Consider the following 17,849-nt stretch of genomic DNA (forward strand, 5'->3'; position numbering starts at 1 on the left):
TTCCCAATCGGGAAACTCTATTCCCTATAAGTGAATGTTTACTTGTCAGATTAGTTCAGCTTTAGATTACCCCTAGATCAGACTATCGATACATACCACACTTTCACTTCACGATCTTTATCTATCAAAGAAACAATCTACCCTCGATATTTCATAGAATATCCCCCTATTACAAGATCACTGATCCAAACTGAGTCCAAACTACCCCTATTTTTATACCCCATACCCTACAAACTACCACAACCTCAAAGAGTTCTACACAAAGATCAGGATCAAGCCCAGTGCTGGTTAATCTCAAAACTGAAACCGCTCGTACCGATCTCATTAAAATGAATTACTACTATAACCACTGTCATCATCATCACACGTCCAGGCTCCCAGAAAAAAGTGCGTAAACGCATGAGTAGGTAACGGTGGGAAATTTATAAGGGTACTTTAAAAACTTCAAAGTTTCATCAGGAGCACGTGTAGCATTTCCTGTTGACAGAACGAGCTGGTTAAGAGCGAGTACCGGCTGCTAAAGGTTCCGTATTTATACCGAACATCGTCGCGATCGCAAATTTCGCGGGCACTCCGCGTGTGCGCGGGCTCGGTTAAGTGCGATCGTTAAAAACGAGGGTATATCTGGTAACCGAAGCGCGGACGGGCTTTTTCCAGCATTATTTCTTACGAGCGGTGGAGGCAGTTTAAATGAAAAGGCGAGGAGGAGCGTGTTGCACCGGCGCAGGATGGGAGGAGCACGGGCCAGAGGAGTTTTATCGCGAGGCTAACAAATAAACGAGCCAACGGAGCTGCAGCGTACAAGGGAGGAGGGAAAAAGAAGAGGCGGAGGTGGAGCGGCGTGAAAGTAACGAAAGTACACTTTGTCGTGTCCTGGGTGGCTGTTGCCCGTGCAAGAACGTACCTTACAAGTTAATAAATTCCAAAGTTTTCCTCGTGAACGTCGCCGTGGTCTGCCAGTATCCAAAACAATCCCTGCATCGGTGCTGCGGCGAGGAGGTTTCTCCTGAAACACACGTGACGAGGATCTCAGTACGGCGCTAAAAATACTTGCTTGTAGTTCTACTTAGTCTCGTTCCTTTATCTCCAAGGTAAAGGTGTGTTTAAATATTTGTGGAGGAATCGATTTAAATGAGAAAGATTCAGATGCTGAATGCGGGCTTATATCTATGCTGAGGCTAGTCTAGCTTATTACTTATTTACATCGTTTGAAAATTCGACACTGTTGCAGTTTATCTAAAGTTGTATGATAAACTGAGGATAGAGAGCACACAGATTACTGGCTAGGAAGAATAGTGTTGTTTGAATTCCACTCTACTAATTAAGGGTTAATTAAGCGTATTGGCTCTCTATTTCACAGCACACCATACTTTCCCATACAATTGAGTTAACATTATAAAAAAATAAACATGAAGTCGAATCCGTCTTCTTTCGCTATCGCTACTGTAGCAACGCAGCTGATTTACTGCCCCGCACTGCCTTCCCAAATTGAGTACCAATTTTTTTTATTTTTAGACAGGTTGTTAATAACGTGCCTCGAGATGGCAGATTTCTAAAGAGTTTTGCAGCGATACGACGCGTTCTCAATCCCCGCAAGGACAAAAGTCGCGTCGAATTAGCTGCGTAAGGTAACCAGCGCGAGAGGCATTGCCTAATGGCAACTACCGAACGACCTAGAACGGCCTTCGACGGCTGCAGCTACGCAATGGCCGACCAACCGCGACGTAGAAGGCGGTTACTACTTAAAACGTTGCCAATCCTCCTGCTATATTTTTTTCATTGCCCACCGTGGACGCTGTGAGAAAAACTCACGAGGCGCAGCAGTGACAGGAGCACTGAAAGATTTACAACTTTTCGCGACACCGTAGGATCACCTACACCAGGCTTTTAGAAATTCCGAAGGTGTTTTTTGCTCGGGATGACTCGGCAACAGTGTCACGAAATATGTAAACATCAATTCATCACCTCTTTGTTTCAGACGCAGAAATGTTTACTTCGCAGTAAGCTCATATTATCACCCACCGTAAACTTGAACATTTATAACGTCCAAGAGATCTGACCGAACTGCAAACGTCACTTACAAGCTCCTGCCAGTCCGCAGAATTATTTGTAAACCGTTTAGTTACTTAAAATGGATTCGCGTCTAAGAAAACGCGTTTTTAACCTTCGAAGCGAAGGAGACGTATTCGCCAGTCTCGCGCCGCCATCTTGGAATCCTCGCGCGCAAAAACAAGCGCCGCGCGTGTTCCAGGGGAGAACAACATTGTTACGACAACACCGTGAAGAAGGAACGATGTAAATATGCAATAAATCCCGGCGGAAAGCGGTTCCCCGAAAGCGCGCGAACGCTTAAGGTATAAATCGTGGGGCACGAGTGTACAATACAAGCGCCTCGATTAATGTCCAACCAGGGTTTCGTCCAACTGTGTCGCGCGGCTGGATCGGAAGTGGAGGGCCCTCCTCGATCGCAGAAGAGAACCGAGAGCCTTAACCTAATTAAGGAAGACAAGACCGGCGTAAATCACCAGCGACGAGGAGAAAGCGATGACGAGAGATAGAGGCGCGAGGAGAGCCACCACGCTCCTCTGGGAATTTATTTCTCCACTATCTCTCTCTCGCTGTCTCGCGTCTTCGCCGTGGAGGCGTCTGCGGAAGGTGAGCTCCAGTTTATGGGAACACGCGGAACGGAATAACAATCAACGATTGGGTTCACTGCAATTTCCCAGTGGAAGAGTAAACTTCTTATTCCTTTTTATCCTTCTGTGGAAATCTTCCACTTTGACCAATTTTCGCGGCTCAAGTTTGCGACAGAGTTCACAGAGGAAGTTCGATACGTCAGCACGATCTCTGCAAGTGTGCAGAGCAAACTAGGTCATAGTAACACTCGTTAGGCCTACGTGCTCTCACCTCCGTTCGGTGCATAAATCAGCGCGCGACGACGCACGTGCACCTTAGGGCGGGTACACACCTGGGCGGTGCACGCGGTGTGTCGACACGAACGCGTCGTACGTCGCACGTATTCCAGAATAGACGGTGAATTCGTAATTCCACGTAGCTGGCGCGCTAGTTCGCGAAAAGTGGATCAGTGTTGATTTCTGAGGATGGATCATAATCCTTCGCCTAGGATTGTGATACCGAGACTCTGTGTCTATGAGAGTTTTACATTCATTCATCGAATCAAATAAAAAATAGTCCTTCCCATCGAAATTGCTCCGGATGCAAATATTCTCGGGAGTCTGTCTCTGCTGGACGTACCCACAAGGGATTTTCAACTCGAAAATTAATAGAAAACTTTGTAGAAATGTAGCACAAGTGATGCTAATAACGCGACTATTTTTTGTTACGGCAATGAAACGGTGTTAAGGGTGAAAACACCCCCTAAAAGAAATTGTGAGTTTTCATATTATCGCGAACATCTGCGAAACCGTAAAAGATGTGGGAAAAAAGTTAAATTCGAAGTTTTATAGTTTTCGATATCCTACAACATGCTGATAAAGAATTTTTGAGAAAAATAAAATATTTCGTTTCGCAGAAATTTATGACCAAATGAAACGAAGGATTACTAAATTAAGGGGGTTATCCTCAAAATTTTCGAAAATTGGTTTTTAGGACGTTTGCATATTCCGCCAGCTACATCTTTTCTGCGTATTTTAAGCGCAACCGGGCCCCGAAATTATAAAAAATGAAGGAATTACAGTAAAAAATGTACGAGCCTGCACATGAGATCGGATAACGATGTCCAACTTTAAACGCGATTTCCCAGAAACTACGTTTTCCAAAACGGTGAACATAAAATCTCGAAAACGGCTCGAACGAATTGAATGAAAATTTACAGGGAGCTGCAGGAAACTATTCCCCTCCATGTATTAGAAGCACATTTTCAATATAAATTCTTTAAAAAACGATAAAAAATATTTTTCCTACAAGAAATGCAAAAAATCAGAAACATCAACATAAAAATTGTATTAATTTGTTTAACCAAAATTTTGCTTCCTGCACAAGATGGATACTGTCTTACAGATTATAAAAATGCCTTTACTTTGTGTTTTAGGTAATTCACCTGTCCGGAATCGTGTTCACCATCAAAAGGTGCATTGCGTACACGCTCTCACATTTATATTTATAACTTTTTTCTTATAAATATAAATAAAATTTTCTTCTTGCGCATTAAAGTCAACGAAATGACGCTTAAAAAGTAAAATAAAAATTATCTCTATATTCATTTATTATTTCAGAATGTGCGTTTGAAGAAGGGCCGCCTGATTTTGGGCTGTTGAGGGTAACCTACCCCCTTAAGTCAAAACTACTATTATTACATAGGGACACAAGAAAAGTCTTCCATTTCACTTTTCCTCAGCAAACAATTTCCTCCAACCCCTTTCCCTTTCCACCCACAAGAACATACCTCGCACCATACAACCTCCAGCACCCCTGAACACCCAGCAACTGTTCTGCATCTCCTGCAAATCCCCAGACGCATCGAGGAACACTGAAATACGTGTCTCGAGCGCACGTGCTCATCCGCGTAGCCGGCATTACCCTCCACGACAGTCGACGCGTTTTTTTCCCCGAGCGCGTGGACGACGTTCCACTGGAAGCCCGGCCCAAAGAAAAGAAGGGAAAGAAACGACAGAGTCGTAAGAAAGTAAGACAGGCCAGCAGATATCGGGGGTTGAGAGGAAAAGCGCGACGGACGCGGGCGGTGGCGAGGAAACGGTGGAGGCGCGAGGACGAAAATACAACGAAATCGGTCGCCGAGCCGCAGGAAACGGTGAATCAAAGCGACAGCCGTTTCGGGGGATGTTTTCGTAACGACTTCATCTCATCCCCCTCCGCGCTGCCTCGCGAAAGCGACACCGAAACCGAAGCGTTCCCGTTTAATAATTTATCGTGTCCACCCATCGCGAACGATAACAAAATTCCACGCCAATCTTTCTCTTGCATTTGCAGTATTGGAGTATCCTGAAGCTTCCGATTGAAAGGCCAAAAAGTATAAGATCCTGTAACAGTGAGTTTAGCTTTTCGAGATCTGTAGGTACTTTCTCTTCGATGGTAGAGATTGCTGAATTTCGTGTTGGAGCAGCTGCTGATAGTTGGACAGTGAAGTTGCAGGGGCACCTGAAACCGGGATAGGAGAGTTTGGGAATCGACGTTTCGAAAGAGGCACGCAGAGGGCGTGAGAACGGAGCGTGTGAAAAAGAGGCAAGAGACGGTCTCGTTGTCCCATTGTCGGCTCGGAAATCATTTTATTTGGTAGAACGACACGCGTCTTCCAACGTAATTACGCGGAACGTCAGTCAGGCGGCGTGAAATGTCCGTTGGCCTGATGATAGCATCTCGTCGGGCTGTCGATGGCGACTCGAGGAAAGTGAAAATCACGTTTCGGAGGAACCAATATTAACGAAAGCTACGTGGGGCCGGGGGAACGTTGAATTTAATGAAATCGTGGACTGCTGAAGATGTCTAGTGTGTGAGGAAGGGAGAAGCGAAACGAGACGTTGAGTGAGTTTGCAGACGAAATTGAGACGAAGTTTGCTTCCTTTCTTTCTTCGTTAAGATGAGTGTCTCGGCTTTTTTAATATAATAACTACTTAGCGTAGTGGAGCGTTGAAAATACTCGTATTTGAGGAATTAGAATCTTATATGTTTCAGACCCACTAAACAAATTAATAAGGACACAACAAGTCGAAATCCCTACTCAATACAAATCACTTACCTAACCACCAGTAAATCCATCGACCTCTCTGCAATTGACACACAAAAACAAGATTTGTCTAATGCGCGTAGAAATATCCATGAATCCACCATTCTTCAAACGTCAAACGTGTAATTGGTGGTGGATATATAACAAAGCCATAAAATAAGATAGGAGTAAAAATATATTTCAGGTGTCAAGATAAGTCACTCGAACTCCTGATTTCGGTAGTTACAAGAATGCAGTATTCTTTAATGGGTCAGGTGAGAGCTGAATGCAAGGTGAGATATACAACCACACAACCCTAAGCCGGACTCGCGTGTTTACTTTCCCACGTTTTTTTTCGGGTCCATTGTTCCGACATACTCGGAGCATGTTTACTTTAACGCCCGGCTGAGCTGACCCCACTTCTCTATTTCGCTGACCGTGCATGTGGAGCGAGTGGAAGAGAAATAGGGAAGTGGGTCGAATCATCCAGGCGTGAAGGTAAACATGTTTCGAGCGTCCGAGCAAGGTCGTTGAAAAAAAACGTGGGAAAACAAACAGGCGAGTGTTACTTGGGGTCGTGCGCTGTATTATATCTATATCTCAACTTACTTCCCATTGATCCCACTGCAGGATATGTAGGTACATGGAATCTTAAAGCGCGACATCGTTTACAAGAGACTGGGGGTTTCCGCTTTAAGGGGTTACACCTAGTCAGGCGGCCGAAAAGAGGCGAATGTTTGTGAATTTTTTTTGAAGAAGCGGAAGCGTATATTTTTACAAAACTTTTTGCGCTTAAAAGAGCAACATTTAAAGAACATTTGGTAATTTTTTCGTAGAAAATATTTACGTTAAAATTTACGAAAAAAATTTATGCAAAAAGCGCGAGAAAAATCAGGATTTCAACTTTAAATGGCCGCCATTTTGTTTTAAATTAATATTTCGAAAAATTCTCTCCGTCAATCTGAGGATGCATTAATATACTAACAAAATCCTTTTTGTTTTTTGATTTTAGATAATCTGGTTCCGAATGGCAGTGCTCGCCGCAAAAGCAAATTTTTAAAAATGCTTCTTAGATGTCGGTTGTTACTTTATTATAAACGTAAATATTTTTCTACGAAAAAATTACCAAATGTTCTTTAAATGTTGCTCTTTTAAGCGCAAAAAGTTTTGTAAAAACATACGCTTCCGCTTCTCTAAAAAAAATTCACAAATATTCACCTCTTTTCGGCCGCCTGACTAGGTACAACCCCTTAAGGCGGATTCACACATATCAGTGCCGTGACGGCTCACTGTCACTTGTTCCCACGAACCAGTGTGAACCGCTCCGTTTCAAAACAGAGAAAAAATATTTTTTACCACGGAACTGATATGTGTGAATCCTCCTTTAATCGGTGGCACTCTACAACCGAATTTACGTCACTGTATTAGAATGCAAGTGTATAATTCATTCCACTTGCAAGCTACGAACATGTGTTTCGGTTACGAGGACTTTCGATTATGTTCCCATATAGTGTCGGACGACGAAGTTGAGTGCTCGAGCAATCATACGGGCACGTTCAGAGATTAAAGTGCTCACGGTGGGATCGATATTAATTGAAAGGGGCAACTTACATCGAAAGGTGATTATCGATCGCGTAAATCAGAGACATGGGTGCAGTGCGGGCCACTCGAGAATGGACGTCGGTGGTATCATCATTTGGAAGGACTAGATTGGTGGATGAAGGTGCTAACTCAGGAAGTTCGGTTTACTTGTAACGAGTGCAATTTAGTCAGCATTGCATTAGGGTTACTTTACATAAAATTCGATGAAATTGATTTACTTGTAACAAGTGGGTCTGAGTTGGGGAGAATTTGATAAAATCATCCCGAACGGCTAGATCGACGATCAAGTGGCGAGAGGTGAAAAGGTGTTAACAGCGCTGGCCAGACTTGCTTGTAACGAGTGGGTCGGGCCACACGTCGAAAATAAAGCGACCACCAAGACGTCGCCGTGGTAATAATGCTAAGATTAATTTCTCACGAGCCGCCCCCTCTGGAAGCCCCGTGCACCGATTATACTCGCGTGACGTCACGTCACGATCGAACCAGACCACCTCTCGAAGCAGCACCCCGTGGTAAGCGAGTTCTGTCGCCACTTACATCCCCTGAATTCTGTGTTTACCATCACTATTATGTCGCAATCCATTTAACGTTATCACCGCTACCATTATTATTGTTGGAAGTACCACAGACTAGAATAAATTGAAATTCCCCTGAAATCAATTCAATGTAATAAAGTTCAGAAAGTGTCGAAGTTTATAGCCAGAAAGTTTATATCGAATTGCATAACTAAAATATCCTGTGACGATATCCATAAAAGTAACAGCATTATTTAAAGCTTGTCATTAAGAGAAGCTTGGTAACCTTCCCCTACGATCAATTTTCCTTCACCCAAAAGACGCGACCACCGAACGCAGACCTAAATGAAAGAGCCTGGCCAACCGTTCGGCGATAAATAAAAATCGCACGGTCGTGACGCTGAAACGAACCGACACGGAATCCCGAACATTTCGCGCCGATCCTGCCCCGTGGTCGGAGGCAGAAAAAAGGAGAGAACAAGGAACGGAAGAGGAGCCGCGAATCGCGTGATCGGGACAGGGGGGCTGGCGTCCAAGAATAAAGTCCCTGCAAGAGTAATATCGCTCGATGGAAAAAAGGAGGGCGGAAGGGCCTTCTTTCCGCGACCACCCGGTACAGTCGGCCGCGCGATACGCTCCAATTTTCCGCGGCGCATCGCGTCGCATCGAGGATGAATTCCGGGACGGTGTCGGGGTGGATTTACGATCGCCGCCCGATTTAGAGCAGCGTCGGCCACGAACTAATTGCGGCAAAACGATACGTCCGCGGACGATAGCACCGCCCGTGTCGCGCGCGATTAAAAGAAGCTGCAAGTCAACGCGATAACAAAAAGGAAAGCCGGAGGGGGTGGAGAGTGGGGCAAAGCCTGGGCAATATGTCTGCTTCGAGGGGGCGGTCGCGAGCGCCTTACGCGCGGACCTGCGCGGTAAGTGGGCGCTCGTCTTCTCTTGTCCCGGGCAAATTCAAAATCGCGTAACTAGTTTCCGAGGTGGATATTTGGATTATTGAGAATGTCTAGTTTCGAATAGAATATTTTACGTTGTAGTCTCTGTACATTGGCTTAGGTAACAGTCGCGTACATTCGCTGAGGATTAGACAATTGTAATGTTGAATGCAAGACTGGCCTCGGGACACTAAGACCCTTTTTGCATAAAATGCATAATTAGATTCCGTGTTCTTTTCTACATATGGCAACTTAATTTCATTGTGGTATCTTTAAAATTGACGGAGCTGTGGCAAATAAAAATTTGGCTATAAAATATGGCTGTAAAAAAAAGTAACTTCGTAATGCTTAGAGATATTCTTCTCGAAACTGACTTGTGACACTCAGGCCCTTCTTGCATCCAGCAGTACGGTTGTGCGATTTTAGGTTCAAAGTGTACCTATACAAGTTTCAAGTTTTTGGTATTAAGGTTCAACAGCCCAAAATCAGGCCCTTCTTCAAACGCACATTATGAAGTAATAAATGAATATAGAGATAATTTTTTGTTTACTTTTTAAGCGTCATTTCGTTGACTTTCATGCGCAAAAAGAAAATTTTAAATATATTTATAGGGAAAAAGTTATAAATATAAATGTGAGAGCGTGTACGCGCTGCACCTTTTGATGGTGAACACGATTCCGGACAGGTGAATTACATAAAACACAAAGTAAAGGCATTTTTATAATCTGTAAGACAGTATCCATCTTGTGCAGGAAGCAAAATTTTGTTAAACAAATTAATACAATTTTTATGTTGATGTATCTGATTTTTTCCTTTTTTGTAGGAAAAATATTTTTTATCTTTTTTTAAAGAATTTATATTGAAAATGTGCTCCCAATTCATGAAGCGGAATAGTTTCTTGCAACTCCCTGTAAATTTTCATTCAAATCGTTCGAGCGGTTTTCGAGATTTTATGTTCACCGTTTTGGAAAACGTAGTTTCTGGGAAATCGCGTTTAAAGTTGGACATCGTTATCCGATCTCATGTGCAGGCTCGTACATTTTTTATTGTAATTCCTTCATTTTTTAGAATTTCGGGGCCCGGTTGCGCTTAAAATACGTAGAAAAGATGTAGCTAGGGGAATATGCAAACGTCCTAAAACCAATTTTCGAAAAATTTTAGGGTAACCTACGCCCTGAAGAGTGTTACAGAGTAACTTAAAAATAGGATAGATAGTTTGGGCTTGAGCCTTGATGATTGGAAGCCTATTTGTAATTCAGAATGCAATCGATTCTGGATACCAACAACGAAAGATAACAGACCACAGCGTTCCCTAAATTACTCCAAAACTTGCTCCGTAACTGAACAGGTACGTCGAGTTCCCAATTACGATCCATCGTGCAGCTTCTCCTTCGTTTCCCACAGCGTCCGCTACGGAATGAGGCACGGTGGGGACGCGTACGCGTGTATATTCAAGAGCAAATGTGCCGTTCAATAATCGTTTCCAGCGTATTAACCGCTAACGTAGTCGCGGCGTGCCGTGCGAAATCCGAGAGATCCGTGTATCCTTAAATACCGCGACGCGCGGCATTAAAAATTGGTCAATTAAGCGGCCGCGCGCCAACAAATGTAGAGCCATTACAAAAGTGCAAGGGCCTTGTACACGGGCGAGCGAACGTCGCCGGGTTGACACGGCGGCGTTAGTCATGAATCCTTCCTAAAATATGGCACCACTTTGTCCAACCGGGCAACCGTCTGTCTCCTGTAATAACCGCCGCTGGTTAAACGATGCTCGCCGCCCAGCGAAAAGAAACCTCCACGCGAGGGAACCAGACCACCCTCCCCCGCCGCCACAGTGCAGATGGAAGATTCGTTTATCGATTTCCCTGTGCTCCATCTGCGTTTATCACGAAGCAGATTAATCTCAAGAGCTTCTTCGTGGTTACGCTTGTGGAAGAGCTTGGGCTCGTAAAATTGCAGAATGCCACCCTTAGGGGCTAGGTGGGTTCGACAGCGGTTCTTGGAGGAATTTAATAGTGATGAGTTCGGGTAGCTATTTAGCGGCTTAATGGATGCGAGGCGGTGGAAAGTTTAATATGAATTTTGGAAAGGTTCATACGAATAGTTAGACTAAAAGAGGGTAGTAATTCGTATAATTCATAGGGGGTAGTAATTCGAATAATTCATAGGGGGTAGTAATTCGAATAATTCATAGGGGGTAGTAATTCGAATAATTCAAATCCCAGAAGTTGCATTTGGAAGAGAATTCATATAATAGAACTGATCTTTAACCATTCTAGTTTATAATGAACATGCTTTTCATCGTTCCAAACGTGCGCTGAGATGAAAAATGAATTGAGAGGTACCAGTTCCTATGTTCCAAGGGGTCTCACGCGGCGCTCCGTCGCGCTAGCAACGCCCGCCCGACGCCCGGAATCGAGAACGGATTAACGGCGGTGGCTCATCGGGGCGTTGAGAAATTAAGTAATTTTCGCGCGGCATAATTCACCGCCCGGGGGCATCGACTCGTAAATAATCGGCCCCTCGTAAAAGATAATCGCGAGTTGCGTCATTACAAATGGCCCGGAGTCGGGCTGTGCATTACCAGAAGCCGCTTTTACGTCGCTGCCGCGCGAATTTAAAAGCAATCGAGGCGGCGACGCTCGCAGATTAATCGGCGCTGAACGTGTCTCTGTCGGGATGGGGAGGAACGAGGGGCAGGCGGGAGAGAAAGAACGCGAGAGGGCTGATCCGCGATAGAGGAAACGAGCGGAGAAAAGAGGAGAGAACGAGATCGTCTGCCCGCGGCGGATGAGGATGTTTCATTGAGGACCGACGAATCCGAGAGGAGGAGGAAGGCAAAGAGCAGAGAAGAAGAAGAAGGAAGAGGAGGAGGAGTAGAAGGGGGAGGCAGGAGCGGGTGGATGCATTCAAGTTATTTCTGGATCGACCCAGATATCCGCCGACATGTTTTCTTGGACGGTGCTTTAAACTGTTTCGGATAATTAACGAATTAAATCGCATCCGCGCGTATCGACTTCGAGCATTGTTCTTGGTCCGAGCACAAGCACTTCTTTCACTTGGGATTTACTGGCGGTTACGGGCTAGCTGCGCCTCCTTCCACGCGTAATGAACATTCCCGACGTGCGGAATGAAAAGTGCAAGACCTATTTAGTTGATTTACATTCATCTTAGTCGGGGTTTTTGGATACTTTATGGGGAGAGGAGCGACTTACGATGCAATGTGCTTAGAATAAGTTCTGACACTTTGTCATAGGGTCGTAAAATATTTTGTGTTTCTAGAGTTTATGGTTATACTTGGGTTTAGGGGTGACTTTATGTTTTCGTGTACAATCGAAAGATAATTCTACGCCAACACTTACTTCATTCTCGAGAAATTCAGCTTTATTTTGTACGATTGAAATGTACCTATTCTATCATCTCGACTTATATTGACGCGCAGAGCTGGCAATCATCGCATTCTGCGATTCGCCGTACAAGTATATCTTCATAAAAAACTTCAGAAAAGTAAAAAAATTACGCCAAGTACGTGAAATCAAATAAATTACAAAAAAATAGAAGAACTTGACAGTAAGCTGTCAAAATTTGGAGTAGATTGCATAGTGAAGATAGCGATTGACGAACGAAACGTGTGTTAGTTCCGTTTTGGCTGAAGGTGTGCGTGTAACGCGTATACGTATTATGTGGACGAAAAAATTTCTTGGACAAGACGAAGAAAAATCTTAAAATTTCCGACTGATCCATGAGACGATATTATGATATCTCTGTTATGCGCGGACCGATTTTATTGAAATTGGTCTTATTCGAAAGCTTATATGCGGTTTACATAAGAAAAATGCCTTTAAATTTAGGAAATATTGCAGGCGTGATGAGATATTAATGAAATAAGTTTCAGGTTAGGTTGGAATAACCCGGCGACGAGTAAATGATAGCGGTAGCGATAGTCGACATATACAGGGTATCTTTCCTGTACTTGGCGTCGACACGCTACCGCGTCTCAGATAATTATGTACCTACATCCCTCGAAGAGGGGGTCATTTAAAAAACAAAGAAACTGGATTTTATTCTTTAAATAAATTTTTATAATCACCCACTGAATTTTATTGAAATTACATTAAATAAATTTGTCTTCAAAATATTTTCATCCCTTCAACTCGGCTCCCCCCAAGATTAAATCCTGAGTGCGCCACTGACCCTCATTCTACATATCAACAAAGCCACGCAACTTTTCCTCAATTTCAAAAACCTCCGCCCACATCCCAACATACACACCTGCCCAAACTACACATACCTACCGAAAAAACGGGGAAAAAGCAGTGAAATAAAATTCATCTGTCTCGCGGCGCAACCCCACCCTCGCTCCTGCCCCTGCGCAGCCGACACACCTTGCAACCTCGCAGTGTTGCAAAATTGAGCAACTTTCTCTCGGCCGGGACCAATTAACCTCGAATCGTGGCCGCGCGACACGGCCAGCGGGAGAAACACGAGCGAGGCCGCGACGAGTAAATTTCAATTATGGAGAATTTAAGAAACAATAAGCACTCGGTACCGGCGATAACGTCAGAGGCTAACGGTGCGATAAATAACCCGCCGCTGTCGCTTCCGTGCAACGCGGAGGCACCGCGGGCCCCGGGTTCCCTCGTTCCTTATCGCGCGAAACTTTTCGGCCGATGGTTGCGAGGCGGTCCACGCCGATATATCGAAAGTGACGAGTGTCGTTCCCGCACTCTTTCTCCGGCGACGAGGTGGTACTTAAAGTCGCGGCAGGGGCGATAAATTCGTCGCTCGCAAACGACACGTAGGATGTCGAGGCGCGCGCGACCGTGTGGCCTGGGTCCAGCTGTTTTTAATATCTGCCTGGGGAATCTAGCGACGCTAAGTGCACCGAGGTGGCGAATAAGGGACGACGGGAGAGGAGTTCGACGAACCCGGGTGGGAAGTGGCACGGGCCGATTGAAAACTGAAATAATAACGATGTTGCTTCTGGAAACAGTTTCGGGGAACCGCTTCTGACAACGGCTGGGAGGTCGACGTCGAACGCGGCTACTGGGTCTGCGTTTCTTTAACATGGACGTGACTTTCTTTGCAGGCGATAGGATTTTCTTTCTGGATCTCTGTTTGCAATTCTCCTCTTTTCGGAGGAGCGAAGTTTAGCGTTTCTGGGGAGCTAGATTGAGGTAGTGTGGTTAGTGTTTGGGGAACTTGGAGTTTCTTTGTCATGAGTGAGAGTAATTGACGGATTATGAAGACGCTGTAAAAATTCAGATGGAGTTAGAGTTGGAAGATTGGAACGAAACGAACACCCAAGGAAACGACCTATTATCTATAAAAATAGGGAAGCACTATTCTTTCCTCTGCACAATTGGAGAGTCCTTGTAGAAAACACTGTAAGTGCTAAAATTAAAAAAAAAATATCAGAAAATGTTCTACGTGCCAGTGGTAATGCTATAGTATTGGCTTTGATTTTTGGCACTTACGATGATTTGGAATCACTACGGGTGGTGAGATTAAAATACATTGGACTCGGAGAATTAGAGTAAAATGACCTCCAAAGTAAAGAATCCATCGTCCTCAGAAATTTTAAACCACGTATACTATCGTTACCTAATTTCTCACATTCAATAGTTGCGTGCCTGAAACGCTCCTCTCCCCGACCACCAAAATAATTTCAGACCTACCCTTTCGCAGAGCGATTTTAAACACCTTGCACATCCTCAGCAGGCCGAATCTCCGGTAACGGAAGCCCGTCGCGAGATAATCGATCCGCGTCACGCACCTCTACCTCCGGGGACAGATATTTTTCGGTGGGGTCCGAGGTGCACGCGTAGAGGGACGTGATCACGATCGTCGACCGTGGCGAGAACCTGGCCCGATCATTAAAATGTATCACGCGAGCGGGTGACGCGATAATTTTTTAACATTACAGATTTAACATCTCGCTTGCCACCGCTTATTTTCGTCTTTAATTGGTATCGCGCTGCGCGGCTCGTTTAACGCTTGTTGCACGGTTGATCGATGTATCGTAAATGTTTATTTATAGCGGGCTGTCGCCGCTTATGACACGAACGAACGCTCGTAACTAGTTCCCCATATCGATGATCGAGTTTACCTGTGCACGGACGAACGGGTTTCTGGTGGATTACGCGCGCTGCGATTTAAATTCGCTGGAAACGCGGGAACGGATCGTTGCGCAACGTGGATTATTTGTGTGGGACGAGAATCTGACAAGTTCGTGGAAATCAAATTAGTGGTATCGCAAGCTTTGATTTTTTATCAGAGTAATTTAGCGTAGGGAGTTCTAAGCTGTTGGAGTATGAAGGACACTTGTGTTAACCTTGAATGATACGGTAGTGTGGATACCAACTTCCACTTTTATCGTTCTTTATTATCGAGGAACGCTCGAGGATGATACTTAAGGAGGTATAGGACTATTGAAATCTTGAAAAATCGATTTCTTTATTAATCGTGTGTAATTTTTACAATTTTTGTGTAAATACGCCCAGCAAAATTTCACGCGATAACTATTAGTGTAGAAATTACTCACCCCAAAGCATTTTGCTTTTAGATTTTTGGTTCACCTGGGAGTATGTAGGGGAGACCGGGGCTAGTTGATGCGTTCTTCAGTTTTCAATTTTTTTAATTTTTGTTTGCATTAATTACTTAATAACAAATATGCCAAAATATACTTTGGTTCTTCCTCTTTAATATATAGTAAGCGAAAACTTGAGAAAATACATACAAAATGAATGAAAAAATGTTACTTGGACGATCAATTTGGATGTATCAAAACTATTTACTGTTTCTCCATATAAACGAAAACAGTTTAAAAAACGATTGTTAACGTCAAGATACACAGACGTACGCTGAATCGTAGTAAAGAATTGAACGACAAACTTCACATATCTCGCTCAAATGGAGCTACATATATACGGTGTCGAGATAATTCGTCTGTATCAATCTGCCCCTGTATCAACTAGCCCCGGTCTCCCCTACACCGATTACAGCTGCTCGCTCCGCGGAACCATCTTTAGCTTCAAATAATTCGAATAATTTTCAACATTCTGACAATTTTTTTTTATTTTACATTACTTGTAAAAGCGTACATAAAAAAACTATGAAAAATGCCCGTATAGCAATCCAACCGGCAAGAAACCGTCGATTTCAGTCGTTCAATAGTCCTATACCCCCTTAAGCTGGAAATTGTTTTCCTGTACATTTAACTTGTACTACAATCTACTGATCAAAAATATTTGCTGTATATACTACACTTGTGAAACACTACATTTAATTTTACAAATTATGATTTCTACCCCTTTGGTACCAAGTACCACTACAAACATAAGTGGACTTATATACGTTCCTCATTTCAAGATCAGAAACAGCTTCCAAAAAAATCTACCCCTTGCAACGGACTAAGCAGCACCGCAGTCACACTAAAAGCATCCCGAGACTTAGGCGAGAAGTCGACGACGTGGCACGACGAGCCAGGAAAACGCAACGATTTCGGCCAGCCTTGGTGAGGACGGTAAAATACTTTCTTCTCGAGTGGCCAGCGCGAATATTGGCATAACGCTCGCGGGGCGGTTGCGTAACCCGCTCGGGGGGAGAAAAAGAACTCGCGTGCACGCGATCGCGGCAAGGTGAGCAGCGTGCTCGCGCGCACGTTCCGCGCAATTGTGTGTACGCGCGCGCGCGCGCGCGCGGAGGACGCGTGGGTGGCAAGTGACTCACCGGCGTCAGAAATACACTCGCCTTCCACCGCGTTCACAACAAACGCGAACGTCACCGTTCCCTGTCTCCGATCAGGCCAGCCGATTTTTTCGCGAGCGTGTCGTCATCGAGCCTCGACACTGTCCGTCAGAACACGGGCACCGAGCGCTCCGACGAGGGTGGCTTGCAAAACAGACGCTTCTGCGTGGTACGAGGAAGCCACTCGTTAATTTGGAGAAGGACCGTTGCGCAACGGCAATAACTGTTGGTAAATAACCTCGTAAAACATCGGCTGACCGGTAACTACGGATGGCTAGGCTGCGAACTAAGGATGATTCTACCTTGGCCACTGCGTTGTTGACAAATTACGTAACGGGAAATTAAGTGTATTCGGTATCGAGAGCTAAAGTCGAATAAAGGCGGATTCGTGTGCGTTCATATCATTTCCGAATCGATTCAGTGCTGTCAGTAACTGACAGGGATAAGTTTGAACTGCTCCATTACAAAACAGGGAAACGATATGTTTTACCAATTACACTGACAGCACGGAACTGATACGTGTGACTCCGCCTTAAGACTCTGATGGATAGGTGACATGTGTCTTGGTCGCTAGAACTTTGTTTTTGGTGATGTTAAATTACTTTATTAGAAATATTAATTTCTCAGCGGTCTATAAGTAGGGAGCGGCTTCTACTTCACTTTGATCCTTCGAAGGATCTTGTTTTACTTAATGGTGAACTTTAGATTCCCCAGATCAGTGACCAGAAACCCCATACCTTACTCTCTAAACACCATTTCCAATTTATGATTAGCTACAGAGAATTTAACAACCCAGACCTAACCCTAACCCAGACCTAACACTAATTTCAAGGTATTAATCTTCTATTCCTCCTCAACCCGAGTAGGTACATTGGAAACGACAAAGTTTCAGTGCCACCGTTGACGATAGGTAATCGATGGCTAAAGATCACGAAAGCCCAGAGGCTTCAACCAGCCTCGCGATTTCTCTAGCACCGTTGCCTTGCCGGAGCGATTTATCGTCGCGTGTCTTCGCGCGCTCATCGAGAGCAGATCGCGCGAGATAATCCGCTCGCTCGCGGATGAGTCACCGTTAAGTGGCAACCTGCGACGTCCAATTACCCGCGGGGTCACGTTGTTCAACCCCGTGGCTCCCCATAAAGCCTCCGCATTAATTCGCGTGGACGCTAACCGCCACGGCATTCTTAATCCTCTCCATTCCATTGTGCGCCGTCTACGTACAAGGTGCCAGCGTCGTGAAAAATGGAAACAAATTCACGTCGTATAGGGCTGACAATGGGCCGCGTTTGCCCCCTTATTACGGTGCACGCGACAATCCCGCGGTGAAATTAGCACCTCGCCGGAGAGCCACCTTAG

The 17,849-nt window shown here is 44.6% G+C and overlaps 1 protein-coding gene across 3 annotated transcripts in view; it reads right to left on the reverse strand.

Moving 5' to 3' along the window:
* The window catches only part of LOC143371112 (uncharacterized), a 381,457-nt gene that overhangs the window by 337,504 nt on the left and 26,104 nt on the right, over window positions 1-17,849 (reverse strand). For all 3 annotated transcript variants that reach the window (XM_076816002.1, XM_076816011.1, XM_076815995.1), the window contains exon 2: window positions 905-1,006. In XM_076816002.1, coding sequence (XP_076672117.1) covers window positions 905-1,006 — 102 coding nt within the window. The remainder of the gene's footprint in view (window positions 1-904; window positions 1,007-17,849) is intronic.

The sequence above is a fragment of the Andrena cerasifolii genome, chromosome 1 (genome assembly GCF_050908995.1).
Source record: "Andrena cerasifolii isolate SP2316 chromosome 1, iyAndCera1_principal, whole genome shotgun sequence".
NCBI classification, from domain to species: Eukaryota; Metazoa; Arthropoda; class Insecta; order Hymenoptera; family Andrenidae; genus Andrena; species Andrena cerasifolii.